The sequence below is a fragment of the Chiloscyllium plagiosum genome, unplaced genomic scaffold (assembly GCF_037043375.1).
Source record: "Chiloscyllium plagiosum isolate Xiang-an unplaced genomic scaffold, Cpla_swu_hap1 HiC_scaffold_15, whole genome shotgun sequence".
NCBI lineage: Eukaryota > Metazoa > Chordata > Chondrichthyes > Orectolobiformes > Hemiscylliidae > Chiloscyllium > Chiloscyllium plagiosum.
The window spans coordinates 21684149-21702694 of NW_028270153.1; the positions used below are offsets into that span (position 1 = coordinate 21684149).

The following is an 18546-nucleotide window of genomic DNA, read 5'->3' on the forward strand; positions in this document are numbered from 1 at the left end:
CTGGGTTTTTGTATTTAACATTCTCTCATTAATGCTTAACATGCAGAGAAGTCTTAAGGTTTATATATGTTTCAATTCTTGCCAAAAATCAAAAATTTTGTTGAACTTTAGACATTGTAGAGTATTGCAGAACACTAAGGGGAAGAGAATCAGTTCTAAATCACATTGAAAACAGGTGAGAAGAACTAGAGAGACATTCAGAGTGAAGGGAAACTTCTCAGACTGAAGAGGTGGACAGGGGTGTCTCGTAGCCTTCTGTATCTATTTATGTTAACTGGCAAAGTTGGACATACTCTCACCTTCGAGTCAGAAGATCACAAGTAAAAGCAGATGATGACCTTACAGTCCAGTAAAGTGGTTCAACTGTTCAATATGATCGCGGCTGAGCTAACTATGGCCTCAATTCCACTTTCCAATTTGCCCTCACCCCTTGACACTCCTCCAGGTCAAGACAGTCACACCTGTGCACTACAGGCAGGGTGCTGACCTGTCAGAGGGTCCTCCAGTCAGAACATTAAACTGAAGCCTGTCTGCTTCGTCAGCTGGACATAAAGGATCTCCGGGAATTACTTTAAAGAGGACCCCAGGATTTTATTGAACATCACAATAAAAGATTGCCTGGTCATTGTCAAATTGTTATTTGTGGGAGCTTGCTGTGCTATTATTGGTTGCTGCATTTCTTGCATCTTGGTACTGGCTGCACTTCAACAATATACTTTATTGGCTGAAAAACACTTTGAAACAGTGTTGTGGAAAGTGCTACCCAGATGCAGGCTTTTCATTTCTCACAGTTGACATCAATGATTTAAACGCAAGGCGAGAGGAGGTGGTATTTTTTAAATTGAACATGGTTTTGTGCAAAACAATCAGTCAATTGCAAAATTGTTACAGTACAGAACATGATCATTTGGCCCATTAGGTCAGCCCCCAGCTCTCCGAAACAGCATCATGAGGTAGTGCTGTTCCCCTGCTTTTCACCCATGACTCTGAATATTGTTTCTATTCAAATTATCATCTAATGTCCCCTTGAATACCTCAATTGAATCTCCCTCCACCATATTTGCAGGCAGTAAGTTCCAGACTGAAAATACTCACTGAAAAAGATGCTTCTCATCTTGCATTTTCTTCTACAAACTCAGGTCCAGTGGAATATGGTATGCATGCGTGTGCACATGTATGTGTATATATACACACGTGTGTAGGAGTGTGGAAGTGCTAGAGGTTTTTAATCCTCTGACTGTTTCTGTGTAACTATCAGTTAAACTGAAGCAGAATCCTCTAAATTCACCGACTTTAGTGGAGTCTCTCTTTTGATAGACAGGCGAGTTGCCTATCAGAGCCTTCAATATCTAGGAGAATTCTCACAGAGACTGCAACATTTGGGATTCCACATGGTCCCAATGTGCAACTCTAGTCTGCACTGATCCATCAACCAATGCTCCCTCTGAGGAATATTTTCTGCTCTGCAAAAGGTCTGTGCCTAGCAGTGGCTTCCAAAATGGTAAGTCAATGCTTGGAATGGCATTGGCCCGCTGATCCCGGTGCATGGAACCTCTGAGCAGATGTACACCTGGAGGGGACATAGCCAACAATACTCGGAATATCTGGGGCTATGGTCCATTCGGCAGCACTTGTTAGATGCGAAGTCGAAGCAGTGCAAGATCGCCGCCTAGTGGCAACACCTACACTGCAATTTAAATAACCGCTGACATAAACCTCAAATCACATTTGTGCAAAATATATTAATGAGATATAACTACAAAAAGAATGATTTAGGAACATAAATTACGACAAGCAAGACAAATTGTCTGCTGGATTCTGTGTCCAAGAATACTTTCCCATCATAAGAACTTCTCCATATCACTGAGTTTGAACAAACGTTAGTTGAATTTCTTCATGACCTCAAAACGATAGTCAGTGGTTCTGCTCTGGCCCTAAAGAGGAAATATTCTTTCCTATTCACTCTGTCAAAACCTTAAACAATTTTCAAGACTTCTACTGGGTCTGCCTTTTTTTTTTCCCAGGAGATAGAAGGCCCATAGAAGAACATAAATTACGACAAGTAAGGCTAATTGTCTGCTGGATTCTATGTCCAAGAATATATTCCTACCATAAGAACTTTGAACAAACATTATCAAATCGAAAGTAAGGAAGGCATGCTAAACCGTTTTTAAAGCTTGGTTAGATCATACTTAATATCCCATGCAGTTCTGATCTTCATGCTGGGGAAAGAGTACAGAGAGTACAGAGAAATTTCATGGAGAGGACAGCAGAATGTGTGTATTTACATATCAGAAAAGGACGGATGGATTAGGTCTTCTATCTCCTGGGGAAAAAAATAAAGGCAGACCCAATGGAAGTCTTGAAAATTGCATAAGGTTTTGACAGAGTGAATAAGAGAGAATATTCCCTCTTTAGGGCCAGAGCAGAACCACTGACTATCAATTTGAAGTCACCAAGAAATTCAATGAGGAAATCAGATGCAACTTCTTCACCTAAAAACAGTGAACAGACGGTAGGAGGAGCACGTGAAACAACATGGCTTTGTGTTGAATGGCCTATTTCTGCCTGTCCTATGTAAATTCACCACTAGAGGGCAAATAATGACCAGAACAGCTCGATGATGAAAGGTGCCTGTGATTTTCTGAGATACTTTGCCCCTTTCCTCAATGAAGTTAGATACAATGCTCCACTTGTAAAACGAAAACAGCTACAACTTTACACTTACAGTGAATTCAGGCGGGTAGCCACCAACATAAAACACAACATCTTCAGGGTTGAGATTCAGTAAGGCATCATTGCCTTTGGCAAACCCGTTTCCTTTGGTTTCAGTCACTGTGCCTTTTTCAATACTGTATGAGATTTGACCATATTGTAGTATCCTGCAGAAGGGAGAACGGTGAATTAAAGACAATTTGGAAATAGCTCAAGTTGTGTCAGCCCTGCATTGTGCGGGAAACATCCCATTTCAGTCTCTGTCTTTTTTATGTGTGTCATACCAGTCACAAAAAGTATGTTGTCTTTTTATTAGGGAACATGTTACCAGTGACTGTCTGGAAATGAATGTCACTGATATCCACAGATGTGCACATATGGTAATATCACAATGATCTGGAATCTATTTCTGTTGTGGAGGTGCTGGTGTTGGACTGGGGGGTTGACAAAGTCTGAAATCACATATCACTGAAGTCACTTCACCTGACAAAGGGGCAGCATTCCGAAAGCTTGTGATTTCAAATAAACCTGCTGGACCATGACCTGGTGTCGTGTGGAATCTATTTCAACAGCAGAGCTACCTACCCCCTTTTTTAAATCAAAAAGGGGTGGGCGATAATGATACAAGCTCATTAACTGCTCCCTCAGTGACCCCGACAGTGATTTCCAGGCTTTACTGGTGGGAAAAGCAGAGAAAGAGCTAATATACCTCTCCAGCCTGACTGTATCGAATCTATCGTCGCTGACATCAGAATCTGCTTGCAGAGTGGCCTCTTCGCCGCCCAGTTTGTAAACCCACTCCAGTTTACCATTCTTCACAGCAACGCCCATGTAATCCCCATGAGGCTACAAAGGAAGAACTCCTGTTAAAACCTTCGAATACAATCGTCCTAAACGGTGAAAGGAAAACCGACAGCTCACCTCCCTTACATTTTGTCCGCCAAGGTACAGAACAAACTGATTGGAGGAACTTCTGGCTTGCTTCCTTCTCCGTTTCTGAGCTGGTTCTCTTTGAATGTAGAAGGTCAGAGAGGTGTACGCCCTCAGGTCATCAGGGTTGCTAGGCGATCGCACCTGCACACCCGAAGTGCCATTAAATTTCATCGGTACCTTGACCTAAAGGGGGAGGAAGGGTTGTTTGGAAGGTTATTAAGATGCTGAAGATTTGTGTATGTACCACCTTCCTCTTCATTTTCTACAAATATTTGAGAATCCATGCTGTCATACCAAACTGTGAAAATGGTAATATCAACAGTTAAGCCCTAAGGAGGCAAACTCAAACTTCAATATCTATATGCTTCTAACCTTCCCTGGGCAGAAATGTTTTTAAAAGCTTGGGTTGCGCTCTGTCACCATCCCCGCCCTGTCCATACAGACCAAACCAACACTTTTAGCTGGTTCCATTCTTTCACAATGTAATCAGCTCATCTCCTACAATGTCCAATGTCTCCTATGCCCACTCGGCTATCCCTGCAGCTCCCCCACTTTCAACTTTCATCATGTTTGATTAGTCTGTTGCTTCTCATTACATGATGACGTGTCCCAGTCTCCAGACACCACCCAACAACAGTCATGTTCTACTCATCTTTAACCCTCTTGGCTCTCCAGCAGTGACTCTGCTGTCCAACATCAAATCATGGCTGCAGCAATGTCACTGCCTCCCGGTAATACAGACAGCCAAATACTGGGATGGTCAAAGGCCATACTGTTCAGTTCCATCTGTAATCCTGTCACCTTATTATTTGCCTGATTTACAAGTTTCCATGTTATTTATATATTTATGGTTTTATCAAAATATGTGGATTGTAACTTTCTAAAAATAAAATTCATATAAGGGATGAGGATGTCACTGGCTAGGCCAACATTTATTGCCCATCCTTAATTGCCCAGAAGCCAGTTAAGATTCAACCACATTGCTGTGGGTCTGAAGTCATATGTAGGCCAGACCAGGAAAGGATGGCAGTTTCCTTCCTTAAAAGGACATTAGTGAACCAGACTAATGGCATCATGGTTATTGTGAAGCTTTTTTTCAACTGAATTCAAATTCCACCATCTACCATGGTGAGATTTGAACCTGGGTCCCCAGAACATTCTCTGGATTAACAAGTCTAGCGATACCACCAGGCTACTGCCTCCCCCGTGGACATCCCTGTGGGAGACAAGATGACACAGGAGCAGAAATTAGGCCATTCAGCCCATTGAGTCTGCTCTGCCATTCAATCATGGCTGATAAGTTTTTCAACTTTCCGCTTTCTCCCCATAACCTTTGATCCTCTTGGCAATCAAGAACTTATCTATCTCTGTTTTAAATATACTCAATGACCTGACCTCCACAGCCTTCTGTGGCAATGAATTTCACAGATTCACCACTCTCTGGCTAAAGATGTTTCTCCTTAGCTGCGTTCTAAAGGGTCTTCCCTTTAATCTAAGACTGTGCCCTCGGGTCTTCGTCTCTCCTGTTAATGGAAACATCTTCCCAACATCCACTCTGTCCATACTGTGCAGTATTCTGTAAGTTTCAATCAGATACCCCCCCCCCCAACCCCCAGCCTTCTAAACTCCACTAAATAAAGCCCCCTAAACCTCAAACATTCCTGATATGTTAATCCTTTCATTCCTGCATTCCTGGGATCATCCGAGTGAGCCTCCTCTGGACCTGCTCCAGGGCCTATCCATCCTTCCTGAAGTGTGGGGCCCAAAATAGCTCACAATACTCTAAATGTGGTCTGACCAGAGCCTTATAAAACCTCAGAAGTATATCCTTGCTTTTAAATTCTCGTCCTCTCGAGATGAATGACAACATTGTATTTGCCTTCCTAACTACTGACTCAATCTGCAATTCATGGTGATACAATTTGTTCCTGTTGCAAGGTTCACTGGAGATTGGAGTGTGTCTCTTCTGAACTGTAAATGGAAGTTCACCTTAAATCCTCAGTGACCTACTTCATTACCTGCATTTTCCATCTGTTCTTCCTGTACTCTTGAGAAAAGCAGAGGGCTATTTTCCGCAGCAGTGAGAGGGGAGAGGGGACAGTACAAAGGCATCCAGTAGAACCCTTAATGGAATGACAAGTATTTCGAGCTGAGCTCTGCAAAGAGCAGTGCGATTTATTGCGTGAAGTGACTTATTGTTTAGATATTAGACTTTGGAACGTCTCTGGGATGTTTTTGTGCAGAATAGCAGCATTCAGGCTCTGCATTTGGTAAATCTAGAAGCGTGCAGGATTTTATTACAAGGTGTCATGCTGCAACAAATCACTTCTCAAATATGCCTGGCCCTTACAAGTTCAATGTGGTAAGTGAATATCAGTGTAACGCAGTACTTTTTAAAACACATACATCATTTTTGTCATTATATACCATTCAATACCAGCAGCATCTCAAGCTAAATTGTACAGTCAAGCATTTCATTTGAAAAAGAATTGAACCCTGCAACCTAAAGCATTATGGTCATTTAGTTCTGCAGCTCAGAAATTTTACAAGTAACTGATCACAGACAAAACTGTAAATCATTCTCACAAAGCAACCACCAACTCACAATACGAGAGGGAGGAATTGATTTGATTTGATGTATGACTGTCACACATACTGAGGTACAGTGAAAAGTTTTGTCTTATATGCTTTACAGGCAGGTCATAATAAACAAGTGCATTAAGGTAACAGAACAGAGTGCAAGTTAGAGCATTACAGAATTGGTAAAGTTTTTTAAAAAAAATTCCATTGAATACTTGCCTTGTTGGCAGCATTTCTGGCCTGGGAGATTAATAAGCGAATGCGATCGATGCTTGCAGAAATATTTGACGTCTGGTTCCGGGCTTCCAGTTTATTTAACTTATCCAGGAGAAGTGGGATGGTTTCGTTCAGAGCTGCCACTGTCAGAGGGATAGGAGGAGAGACAAAAGCTTTAAAAAATAAAGAAGTGACCCTCCAAAATAAAGAAGGGTAGCACTTCACAAATAACTTGCTGCTGGGACTCAGAATCACTTTAAGCATGGTTATAGGAGTGACTTTCCCCAGCTTTTGGACCCAATTTGAACTTTGTGTAGGCAAAAGGGTTTTGGTCATCCTCACTGGGAATCCTACTCCCCAAGTGGAGAAATTGCCAAACGGAGTCAGCACTTCCTGTTTGTGATCTGCCCATTCCTTGCGGATTAATTTTGCTCAGTGTAAAATTGGGAATAACAAGTACTAATGGCACAGGCCTCCATTCATGCTTTCAAATTTACTGTGTCATCTGCACTGGAGTACAGGCGGCACATGTACTCTTCAACCTGACTGATAACTTACTTTCAGCCCTGCTTTATAATCTTTGGAAATAAATAAACAAACAAAGTCACTTGGTATATAGGATTTGAATAATATTGGAGAGAGAAACATGTTGCTAAAGCCTTGTGATCCACCTTGGTCAGGACAAACACAAGAAAAGCAAGTCTTAAATCACAACAATATGTACTGTAGGAGAAGACAGCACGGATTGGTTGGCAAATTGAAGCTGATTGGTTGGGATGGATTCCATGGACTATGATCTCTGGCATCATTTGTTTTCATAAGTATTAAAATATAACTAATTGTTGACATGGACAACTTCAATCTTCATCACAAGGTGCTTTCTTCTGATACACTGTGATTCAATGCCACGTTAAGTTTCCTAATATTGTAGGTTCATGGCAGATGGATTTATTCAAGGCTAGAAGGATTAGAGTGAGGAAAACCATTTTTATGTAGAGGGTATCTGGAATTCGGTCCATGAGTTGGTGGTGGAGGAGTAAACCCTAAACTCTCTTTAAAAAGTACCTGGATCTGCACTTTAAGTGCTGTAAGCTTTAGGGCTAAGGGCTGTGTGCAGGAAGGTGGGATTAGAAAGGTCATCTGGGTGTCTTTAGGTCAGTATGGATAAGATGGGTCAAATGGCTCTCTTCTTGCTGTATCATTTCTGTGGCTAGTGTCAAAATTAACCACCAAACACATACAGTTAAGTGAAATGAAACTATTTACCCCTTAAAATCAATTAAATTAGAATTTAAAACTTTCTAAGATCAGTTCCAAAGTGACTCCACTTCAGGCCATTTCAGTAAAACTACAGCAACCAGCAATCAGTTGTATGCTGTGGGACAGGATATAATTGCCATTGCCACATACCAGACTTATTTGCTTCTTGGAGAGTTTTGTTAAACTCCTCACTGTCAGAAGGTGCTCCACCATATTTCTCTTGCCATTGCTCGAGGTTCTTTTTCATGGGCACCAGTGTGTTCTGCACGTTCACAGCTGTGCGATTGGCAGTCGCAGCTACATGCTTAGCACTTGCAATAGTATCGCTGATATCGCCTGCAAGGAAAACAGAACTCACGCTGTAATGGCATTTTCAAGATCACAGATCCAATAGCAAGTTACATCTATCCATCAATAAAAGGGTCCTGGGTCAAATCCACTCAGCGTCCCCCACTTTGCTCATAATTCATCTGTTAAGGTGGTCACTGCTCATTACACCTCCTGGTCACCTGCAGTTGTATTTAGTTTGACAAGGCAGCTTCCTACTTGTGTGATCAACTGCAAATTCAAACACTTTGAGGGAGCAAAGACCAGCCTTCAATGAACTAAGCTATCTGACATTTAATATATTCACTGTATAAACACAAGTCAGTAACAGAGTAAAACATTCCAATGGGCTTCATAGGAGGCATTAAATCGAAGAAATGGTGACACTGAGTCACTTAAGAAGATATTATGCCAGGTGACCAAAAGCTTGGCCAAAGAGTTTCAAAAAATTTCCAGAAGTGTTTTTACAGGCAGGAAGAGAGGCAGCGAGGTCAAAGGAGGTCAAGGAGGCCGGTGGCAGGGGGATGCTGAGAGGTCAGGGGAGGGGAGGGAGGCCAAGGGGATGGCCAAGAGGACTGGGGGAGAGCCGAGAGGTTTGGGGAGGACTGAGCCAGTTGAAAGCACAGCAGCCTGGGTCAGAACAATTAAAATCAGGGAGATTCAGGTGACTCGATGGAGTTTGTTTGACAGTCTTGTCGCCATGTTCAGTGTAAGCTGCCCCTCCTGCAGCAGGTACGTTCTACAGAAATACACTGCAGCAACTCAAAGTTAAGAACTACCTCCTTTCCAAGCCGATCGGGGAAAAGGGAAGAGTCAACATCAACTCGACAGTGAGTGAACCAACACAGTATGTCACAGTAACAACATCAGACAACCCTTTCAAAACCCACAACCACAAGCACCTAGAAGTGGATATGTGGAACACCACCACTTGAAAGTTCCCCTCCAAGCCACTCACCTTCCTGACTTGGAAATACACTGCAGTTCTTTCACTGTCTCTGGGTCAAAATCCCAGAACTTATTCCCCAGTGATATTACGGGTTGACCTGCAGTGATTCAAGACAACAGCTCATCACTACCTCATCGAGGGCAACTGGGAATGGCAATGACCCAGTCAGTGACACCATATCCCATGAAGTAATAACAAAAATAAAGCAATCATTCCCAGAGCTCACATCCAATGTCCGGAAAACCCCATGCATGTGAGAACACCATCAGAAGGATGGTTCTAGAACATAGAACATTACAGCGCAGCACAGGCCTTTCAACCCTCAATTTTGCATCGACCCGTGAAGCCAAAGTGAAGCCTATCTAACCCACACTATTCCATGATCATCCATAGTTCTACTGGTGTGAACCATTACCATACCAAGGCAACAAGAGATGGGAAAATCAGTGCAACCTTTCCAACATCACTCAAAACTCCAGATAAATTCAGGAGTTGCCATTTGTATTGCGCTTGTGTTTTTTTTTTCAGTTGCCTGAACCACAAGCACAAAATACAGGAATTCTTCATTGCCCACCAGGACTCCCCTTCACGTTGCTGCCTTTTATTATCTTTATAGGATAGCAGTCTGGTGGTCCACGCAGTAGCAATCTGCCTCTGAGCCAGCAGTTCTAGATTCAAGCCCCATTTGCTGTGGTGTGATTTTCATGATGGGGTCAAACAGATTTGGATATCAACTTGCAAATCCTTCCAACGCCCAGCAAAGACAAGTAGTTAAAAAGGGGAGAGATTCCTGTTCAGCTGAAAGAAATTGGAGCCTCCACAATCCCTATCCACAGCTCTGGAGTACAATATAGATGTAAACTTGTGTGTTGCTCCTTGGGGTTCCATTGGGCAAACAGCTGGTGTTGTAGCATCCTAACTGCGTAGGGTTCGGACCCCACTCTCGTTCAGACAACTCGTGCTCCATGGTGGAGGTTGTCTTCTGTGTGCCTGCCTCTGGGCAGAGAACTCAAGAAAACAAGTGATTTTATATAACAATGCTTTAATGCTGAACATCAAGCTCAGGCATTGGCCTGATTACAACTGGGCTGCAATATTCCAAATGAAATTGGTCTTTTATCTTGAAAGGGCACTTACTATTGGCCATTGTGTATGTATGAGGTGACCATAGACATTTTCACTTTAAGTAGGCAGTATATGAATGGTAGCTAAATCATTGATCAGACACTCAAGGTGTGCTAGAGGGAGTACTTTAAAGACACAGAGCCAATTTGGAGCTTTTGAACTCCAAAGCCAACTCAAAACTAAAATTCAGGTGATTAAAATGACACCTTTAAAAAGCACTCTCTAAAGCACTTGGAATTTCATTCAATCTGCTCCAATTATGGAATTTTAAAACAAAGGAGCATCAGTAATGTTGATCCTGAAACGACCACATTGTCATTAAAACTCATCTGACTCACTGATGGCCTAAAGGGAAGGAAGCAAGTCTGCTATCTGAACCTGGAGTGATTCCAGACCCACAGCCAGCAAGCCTTTTCAGTTCTACTCAAGAAGGTCATCCACTACAAACTTTCTTAAAGGCAATTAATGCTGAGTTTGCCAGCGATGCTGGTGCCCTTTGAATGGATTAAATCACAAAACTGTCTTTGCTCATTGGATAAAAGGGGAGTTGTCAGAGGGGCATCATACAGCCCCTTAATTATTAAAGGCTTTTTTCTCCCCCCCAAGTCAGAATTCCAAGAAAAGGGGTTCTACAACTCAGTGGGAACCAGACTTGACTAAACAAATTGTGAGTTGGCTCCTTGCACAAAGTTTCTGGAACTTCTCTAACTTATAAACTCAACGTAATGGTTGCTGATGACAGCAAACTGTCACTGTGCCTGTTATTCCAATGTCAGGCAGAAATAGTAAACTCAAGACCATAAGTTGTAGAACAGAAATAGGCCATTCGGCCCATTGAGCCTGCTGTTCCACTCAATGTTGATTCAATAGTCTTCAACTCCACTTTCCTGTCCTGTCTCCATACCCTTAATGACGAGCCATTTAGCTAACTCAGCCTTGCTGTTAAATACAACTGTACACAACGGGCATGGGAAATGGTTAAATCATTGTAATTACAAGGATGTTTTACTTTAATTATTGCATTTAAACAAGCAACAAAAACTTGTGCTGAATAGTAACAGACCTCTAGTAATATCTTTCAGCATATCTTGAAGTGATGTCAGCTGATTGAGGAGCTGCTCTTTCTTGGCCTTTGCATCTTCCATCCGTTCCTTTGACGCTTTCAGTTTCGGTTTCAGTTCTACAGCAAGATCGCAAAAAATATTTGAGCGCGCACTTCAGTGAAACTTTCCATCAGATCAGAGCATGAAACCATCACCTACCTTCTTCAGATTTCTTCTGAGCTTTTTTAGCTTCCTTCTCAAGCAGCATGCTTGCCTTCTTCAAATTAGCTGCTTCTTGGGCCAAATCTTCATCCATCACTTGCTGAAACGCAGTTTGCAAAAATATATTCAGGTGAAATGGGTAACTGTTCACTGACTTTCATTAAAAGAAAGCTCATATGACCAAGGAACATAGATTTTAACGTAATCAGATGGAAGATTAAAGGGATTATGAAAGTGGTGGGGCTGGGCTCTGGAACTCACTGCTTGCAAAAACAAAATGGTGGAGGCTGGAATCCCCATCTTAACTGTGGGTAAGCGGGACTAGGCTTGACAGCTCTTTGTCAGTTAGTATGGACAGGACGGGTTGAAGGGACTTCTCACAGCTGAAAATCTGTGATTCTCCGGCTGACAGGAATGGGCAGTATTTTGGAAGCACTGAAGAATTTCTTGTGGAGTTGATCACTGGGCAGGAGGACATGTTACTTTCTCATCAATAGAAGGAGTAAAAGGAAATCAATTTGATATTTAAAGGTATAAACGTTAAATTACAGTTGATAGTCTGTGGCTTATTACTGAAAAGTCAGAATGGAGTGTCACCTTCAGGTGGACTGTAGATAACTAAACGACTGTTATTTTGGTAACACAAGATTAGTTAATTCAATTTTTAGGTGCAATGTCTGCCATTTTTTTGTATTTTCATTGCAAATGGTTACAGATGTCCAGTGCCAGGTCCTATTGCAAATGGTTACGTCTACATGGTTACTGGGCATCTGTAACACTGCAATCATGCTTACCCAGCAACGAAGGCAGTAGGCAAGGGTGTAATTAGAGCCACATATGCTGGTTAGAGGCTCTTATGGTGCAGTAGCAGTGTCCCTATTCAGTCAGGGGATCAGTTAGCTCAGTGTTTGGCTGCCTGGTTTGCAAAGCAGAACAATGCCAACAGTGTGGGTTCAATTCCCACACCAGCTGAGGTTACCGTGAAGAACGCTTCTTCATAACCTGCATGACTCTCTGATTAGAGAGCAGCCCTATGGTTCCATAGGATGATGGCTACTTTACCATCACTTCTGGGCTAGAAGGTCCATGTTTAAGTCCTCCCTGCCACTGAAGTGTCACAATATCTCTGAAAAGTGAGAAATTGGCTGACTCCCAAATTGAAGCAATCCTTGGGGGTATGTTAATAGTGGTGTGGAGTTTTATTTCACATTTTCCTTTGACAGCAGCCTTCGGGGACTAATGAAAAATTATTGGTCCAGGGGTTGAAGGCCTGCTGCAAAAATGATCACAAACGTGCATCCACATATTCATCATGATTGCAACCGGGATCCCAGAACCTGATCTGAATATTACAAACTGTTCTTGGTCCCCAGCTGGTGGATGCTGCTCAAGATGGCGGCAGCTGGAGCATGAACCGCTAATGGCTCAATGTAGCCAGCCCCCCAAAGGCTCCACCGATAAAAGGAGAATATTCCAATTCTCTACCCCACCTGGAACCCTCCACTTTACCTTTAAAGCCTTCGTTGCTGCCTCATCGGCCTCTTTCGCTGCAGCCTTGGCTCTTTCCACTGCCTCAATAATACCAGCATATGCATTGGATGCGTTCACTGCTCGCTGTATAAATCCATCTTGGTTTGTATCTTCAATTGCCCTGTGAACAGCCACAAGATGAGATTGATCTGAGAAACATTATTTATCTGTTAGCTGTCTAAATATTGAACAAGTTGCGTTAGTTGAGTATTTTCCAACATCAAACTGCCATTGAATAGAAATGCAAGTGTGGAAAATATCCTTGCACTTCATAACTTGAAGCACCCAGGTAACAGATGCAACCTGCAGCTATATTCTCATCCAGCAGAGATCCCCACCCGCTCAGACCACACCAAGGTACAATATTATCATTTGGGAATTGTCAAGCAAGGAACGTGCCAGGCATCGTATGACCCTGTGTTTCGGAAACATGAAATAGTTTTATGACAAGCTACTAGGAAGGTAGAGTGGAAACAATGTAGTTTATAAAGTGGGTAGCTGATTAGCAAAGCCAGGTTTAGATTGGGCTAGAAGTTGAGAGTCTACCTTGGCATGTAGACCCACCAATAAGTCAGTCAGATACCATAAAAACTGATGGTCAAGGTATTTGCTTTGGAAGGATTAATGTTAATGCCTCTATTAAACACCAGCCAATTTGATGGTGTTGTACATTTTCTTTGGGTGGTGTGGTGAAGACGACAAGATAAGCTTGTGATCCTGGAGTCAGATCTGCCATTTCTGGTCCCTGACAATCTTAATAATTAGCTCAAACTTGCCAATGTTACTTGTACCTATCATAACAGTGCAATAAACTATCTATTGTTAAGACTCACAAATAGTTGGTTCCCCAGCACTATTAGCCACACAGACTCATTAGTGACAGCACATTAGCCCAACTATTAACTGGTTAGTGGTTGCTTCCACACTATATTCAACAAAAACATCAAAAGAACACAGCTCCTGTGCAGACCAAGCGAATGACACGGACTTTCATTAATCTAATACAAAGCTAGCTAACTAGTGATGCAGTGGCCCAGTGGTTAGTACTGTTGTCTCTCAGCTCCAGGGACCTAGGTTCAACTCCAGCCTCGGACAACTATCTGTGTGGAGTTTGCACATGCTTGCCAGTCTGCGCGTAGGTCCTCTGAGTGCTCTGGTTTCCTCTCTCAGCCCAAAGCTGCACAGGTTAGGTGGATTAGCCTTGCTAAATTGCCCATAGTGTCCAGGGATGTGCTGGCTAAATGGGTTAGCCAAAGGAAATGGAGATTATGGGGGGCGGAATATTCTTCAGGGGATTCGATGGGCCAAATGGCCTGCTTCCATACTGTAGGGATTCTATGATTCACTAACAAATTTTCAACTAGTTCTTAATTAGCTTACCTGGACAGATTTTTTGCAAGCTCATCCAGGAACTGTGCATGTTCCTCAGCACGCTCAATAATTGGAATTTTGCTGCTGGCTGGTGAGAATTTCTTCACCTTTTCAATGAGGGGCATTCTGGCACCATCCAACATTGCTGCCAATCGCTCATATTCCTGGTCACCAAGAAAATGAAAATCAGTTACATCATCCTTGTCACCACAATTCTAATTTTCATTTTTGACCTTAAGGAAATCAATAGCATCAATGTGACTCGGTCGACAGTGCTCTGACATCAGAGTTCAGAAAGATGAGTCCAATTGTGGTCTTGAGTGCATATACTAGACAGAATACTACACTGTCAGAGGGACTGCGCTTCAGAGGAAACATCAGTTTGCTGCTAATAGTTCTGCTGGATATAAAAATCCTGTGGTGCTATATTTGTAACCAGGGAGCTTTATGATGTCCTCCCTCAACCAACACCATCAGAAATTGGATTATCTTTTGATTTGCTGCCTATTGCATGCAGACTAGTTAACATGTTCATGTAACAGTAACTGCACTTCAGAAATTCTCTCAGGGCACAGACAGCACCTTAAAATGCAGCAGGATTACGGTAAGGTTCAACATACACGTCAGTTCTTTCTGACAAGGGCAGTGTTCCTCTGAACAGTAAAAGTCGAGCTCATCCTCAGGATAGCATTTGAAGGTTTTAAACATTTCTTTGCTGCAGGTAAAGAAAAGGTGATTCAGCAATTACGTGCACACACAGAGTATGGATCAAACAATTGGGGTGACTTTGTACTTTTGATATTGTCCCCCGGCGCAGGATTATACAATTCACCTTGTCGTTGTCAGATGTTCAGCTGAGTCTTTGTAAGCTCAACAGGAACAGCATTATACAGTGCCAAACACAACAGTGTGGATTAGGACAGACTGCCGTTTAGAGCTTGGTTTCCAAAGACCTCCAAGATGTCAGTTGAAGGGGTAGTGCTGATACCACTGCTGGCTTCAGCATTCCAGGTGGAAAAGTCAGAAGAAAATTTTTAGTCAGTGTTCTAAAACTCACTGAACCAAAAAAAAACTGAAAGAACTGCAGATATTGGAAATCAGAAACAAAAACAGAAATTGCTGCAAAAAAAAAACTCAGCAGGATGGGCACTATCTGTGGTGAGAAAGCAGAGTTAACATTTCGGCTCCCTTCAGGTCACTGTACCCAACATCTTAACTCTGCTTTCTCTCCACAGATACTGCCAAAGCTGCTGAGTTTTTCTAGCAATTTCTGTTTTTGTTTCTGCAACCCACTGTTGGAGAAGACACATTTATGATAAAACATTGAGCATCTGCCCTGAAATTTAACAGCAAAGTGGTGGCATGGCGGTCATATCATTGGATTGTTAGCCAGAGACTCAGACTAATGCTCTGGGAAGAGGAGTTCAAATCCCACCATAAATTCAATGGAATATAGGGGGGGTTCTCAGTAATAGAGATCACAAAACTCTCACCGAGTGTTGTAAAAAATCAATTTCCCTTTAGGGAAGCTGTCCTTCCCTGGTCTGGTGTACATGTCACATGTAACAATGTCTCACTCTTAACTGCCTTCTGCAATGGCTCAACATGTCACTCAGTGCAAGGGCTATTATGAACGGGCAACAAACGTTGCAATCTCCAGCAATGCCCATGACTCATGAAGTAATAAATGAAAGAAAAGTCTTGTATAGTCAGAGCACCCTGCTATCTCTCATTATCCACCCCCTAAATATACAATGCCTAGTTGCTGAGATATTTGTGTACCTCAGTATTTTGAAAATGGTGCAAAACTAGGGCGAATAAGGTTGGTTACAGAATGAACCATACAAAATGGATCAGTCTAGTCCACAATGAAAATAAAAATCAATATGACCAGGTTAGTGCACACTAGTGATCTCTGGTGCCATGGATTAACCACTACTAAGTCATCCCAATTAACTCTAGACTGGCAATTAATGCACCTGCAGTGCGACTTACCTCCTTAGCACCATCGAACATCTGGAGGAGGTCAGAAACTTGTGCCAAGAAATCACTTGCCATTTTCAGCACTTCCTTCACTCGCTTGTACCGATCCTCCAATTCATCAACTTTTTGCTAAGAGTAAACAGAGAGATAATGTTGATTGGATTTGCTAATGAAAGTGGCACTCTTTCAGAAATACTAACAGAATCCAACTGCATGTGGACTATACCACAACTTAAAAAAAACTGGAGGAACCATCATTGACACCCCTCTCGTGGACAAGGCTTCATTTTCCTTTCAAGTGTTAATGACTGTAAAGGAAATAAAATCTGATTTATGTGAAACAGGTCAAAGAGACTTTGTGCCATTCACTGGAGAAAGTAAAGAATTCAGTAATTAATTCTCAAAGTTTGTGAGAAGATTTGTAGCTCGGGTGCTCGTTGTTGTGGTTCTGTTCGCCGAGCTGGGAATTTGTGTTGCAGACGTTTCGTCCCCTGTCTAGGTGACATCCTCAGTGCTTGGGAGCCTCCTATGAAGCTTCACTGAGGATGTCACCTAGACAGGGGACGAAACGTCTGCAACACAAATTCCCAGCTCGGCGAACAGAACCACAACAATTAATTCTCAAAGTGCCACCAGACAAAATAAGCTCAAAATCCTGCAGGAAATAAGCATACGTACATTACCAGGAAGTTCCCTAGAAAGCATTTCTCAAACCCACAACCACAATCATTTAGAAGGACAGGGCAGCACTTACATGGGAACAACACCACCTACAAGCTCCTCTCCAACTACTCACCATCTGACTTGGAAATAAATCATTCCATTAGCGTTGTTGTGACTAAATCCTAGAATTCCCTCGCTAATGAGATGGTGGGTCCACCTACAACAAGTGAACTGCGGTGGCTCAAGGCAGCAATCAGCAGCACCATCTCAAGGGAACTAGGGATGGGCACTAAGTGTGCCAGTAACACCCACAATCCATGGGCGAGTAATAAAAAAAGACATACAAAACCTTACCATGTTCTCTGCCAGTAAATACTCGTTGATATTGTTCTTTTCATTGGCTTGTCCAGTTTTGTTAACTGCTTCATTAAGGATATCCCTAAGGTCCATCAATTCCGAATTATACTTCAACAGTTTATCACTTATGTGTGCAACAAGATCCTTAATATCTTGCAACGTTTTCTCCAGCTGCTTCTGGACTCGTTCAAGTACTAAATCAGAAAGCAGAAACAGAAGTTAGCTCAGTCTAATGCTTCCACAGTTCAAACAATATTGTCTCTGGTGGTGAACAAAGCTTTTGTTTTTTTGAAGATTTTTATCCTTACTATCTTGAAGGCTGCCTTGTTTGGACTTGTCATTCAGGTGTACGAACGTATATCAATTGGTATCAGTCTGGAACTAAAAGCCCACATAACATGGCACAATTTGTTTCACATACTTACACAACCCTTGACAGACTGATTATTCATCGTCCCCATTACTAGCTAAGGACTATTCAAAGAATTGAAATTCAGTGTTATCACTTCCATTATTCCGAGAGGAGAATATAAAGGAATGCTGACACCAAGCAGGAACAGTTCAATAGAAATGGTTTCAAGAAAAATATTAAAGCTATAGCTTTACCTCTGAGTAACGTTCAGGAAATGGACTAATACATTTCTAGATACTAATCTCATGAAGGGATATGAGGATGGTGTGGGTAAAATGGCATTGAAGTGAATGATCAGCCATGATCGAGAATGGCACAGCAGGCACGGGAGGCTAAGCTGATTTTCTTTTCCTGTGGAGACTGAACATCTGACCACTGTAGCATGATTTAATCTCATGTTTTTGTCTCATTACAGCAAAACACAGGGTAACACGTTGATGTATTACGGAGTGTTAGTAAAGGAAGTTATTACTCAGAACTGCAAACTAAAGCAAAATGTTCAGTGAGTGATATTATTTCAAAAACACCAACATGGCAAAATTTGCAGTTATTTGCCAAGAAACATATAGCGATGAAGAATATCATTATCATAAGTGCTTCTTTCATCCTCCACTTTAATTAGGACTTTCCTCCTTTTACCAGCTAATCATACAGTTTATCCCCAATGTTATCATTTTAGGGAACTGATTATCATGCTGTATGCTTCATAAGGTAATAGATCATCAACCCCCCCCCACCCTCATTAACTACAAACAGATCTGAGCTGTCTGCCAGGTGTCTGTTATGTATGGCAGCGCAGAAATTCTGATTAACTGTTTGCTCAGGGACTTTATCAATACGTTCATGTTACATTCCTGTGT

General features: G+C 42.1%; 1 protein-coding gene across 1 annotated transcript in view; it reads right to left on the reverse strand.

The window, feature by feature from the left end:
• Positions 1–18546, reverse strand: part of lama5 (laminin, alpha 5) — a 320328-nt gene that overhangs the window by 36788 nt on the left and 264994 nt on the right. The window contains exons 53-63 of the mRNA XM_087994598.1: positions 17272–17468; positions 16267–16383; positions 14281–14435; positions 12880–13021; positions 11368–11470; positions 11169–11285; positions 7855–8040; positions 6448–6587; positions 3646–3831; positions 3425–3561; positions 2729–2882 (exon numbers count right to left, since the gene is read on the reverse strand). Of these exons, the coding sequence (XP_087850724.1) occupies positions 2729–2882; positions 3425–3561; positions 3646–3831; positions 6448–6587; positions 7855–8040; positions 11169–11285; positions 11368–11470; positions 12880–13021; positions 14281–14435; positions 16267–16383; positions 17272–17468 (1634 nt within the window). The remainder of the gene's footprint in view (positions 1–2728; positions 2883–3424; positions 3562–3645; positions 3832–6447; positions 6588–7854; positions 8041–11168; positions 11286–11367; positions 11471–12879; positions 13022–14280; positions 14436–16266; positions 16384–17271; positions 17469–18546) is intronic.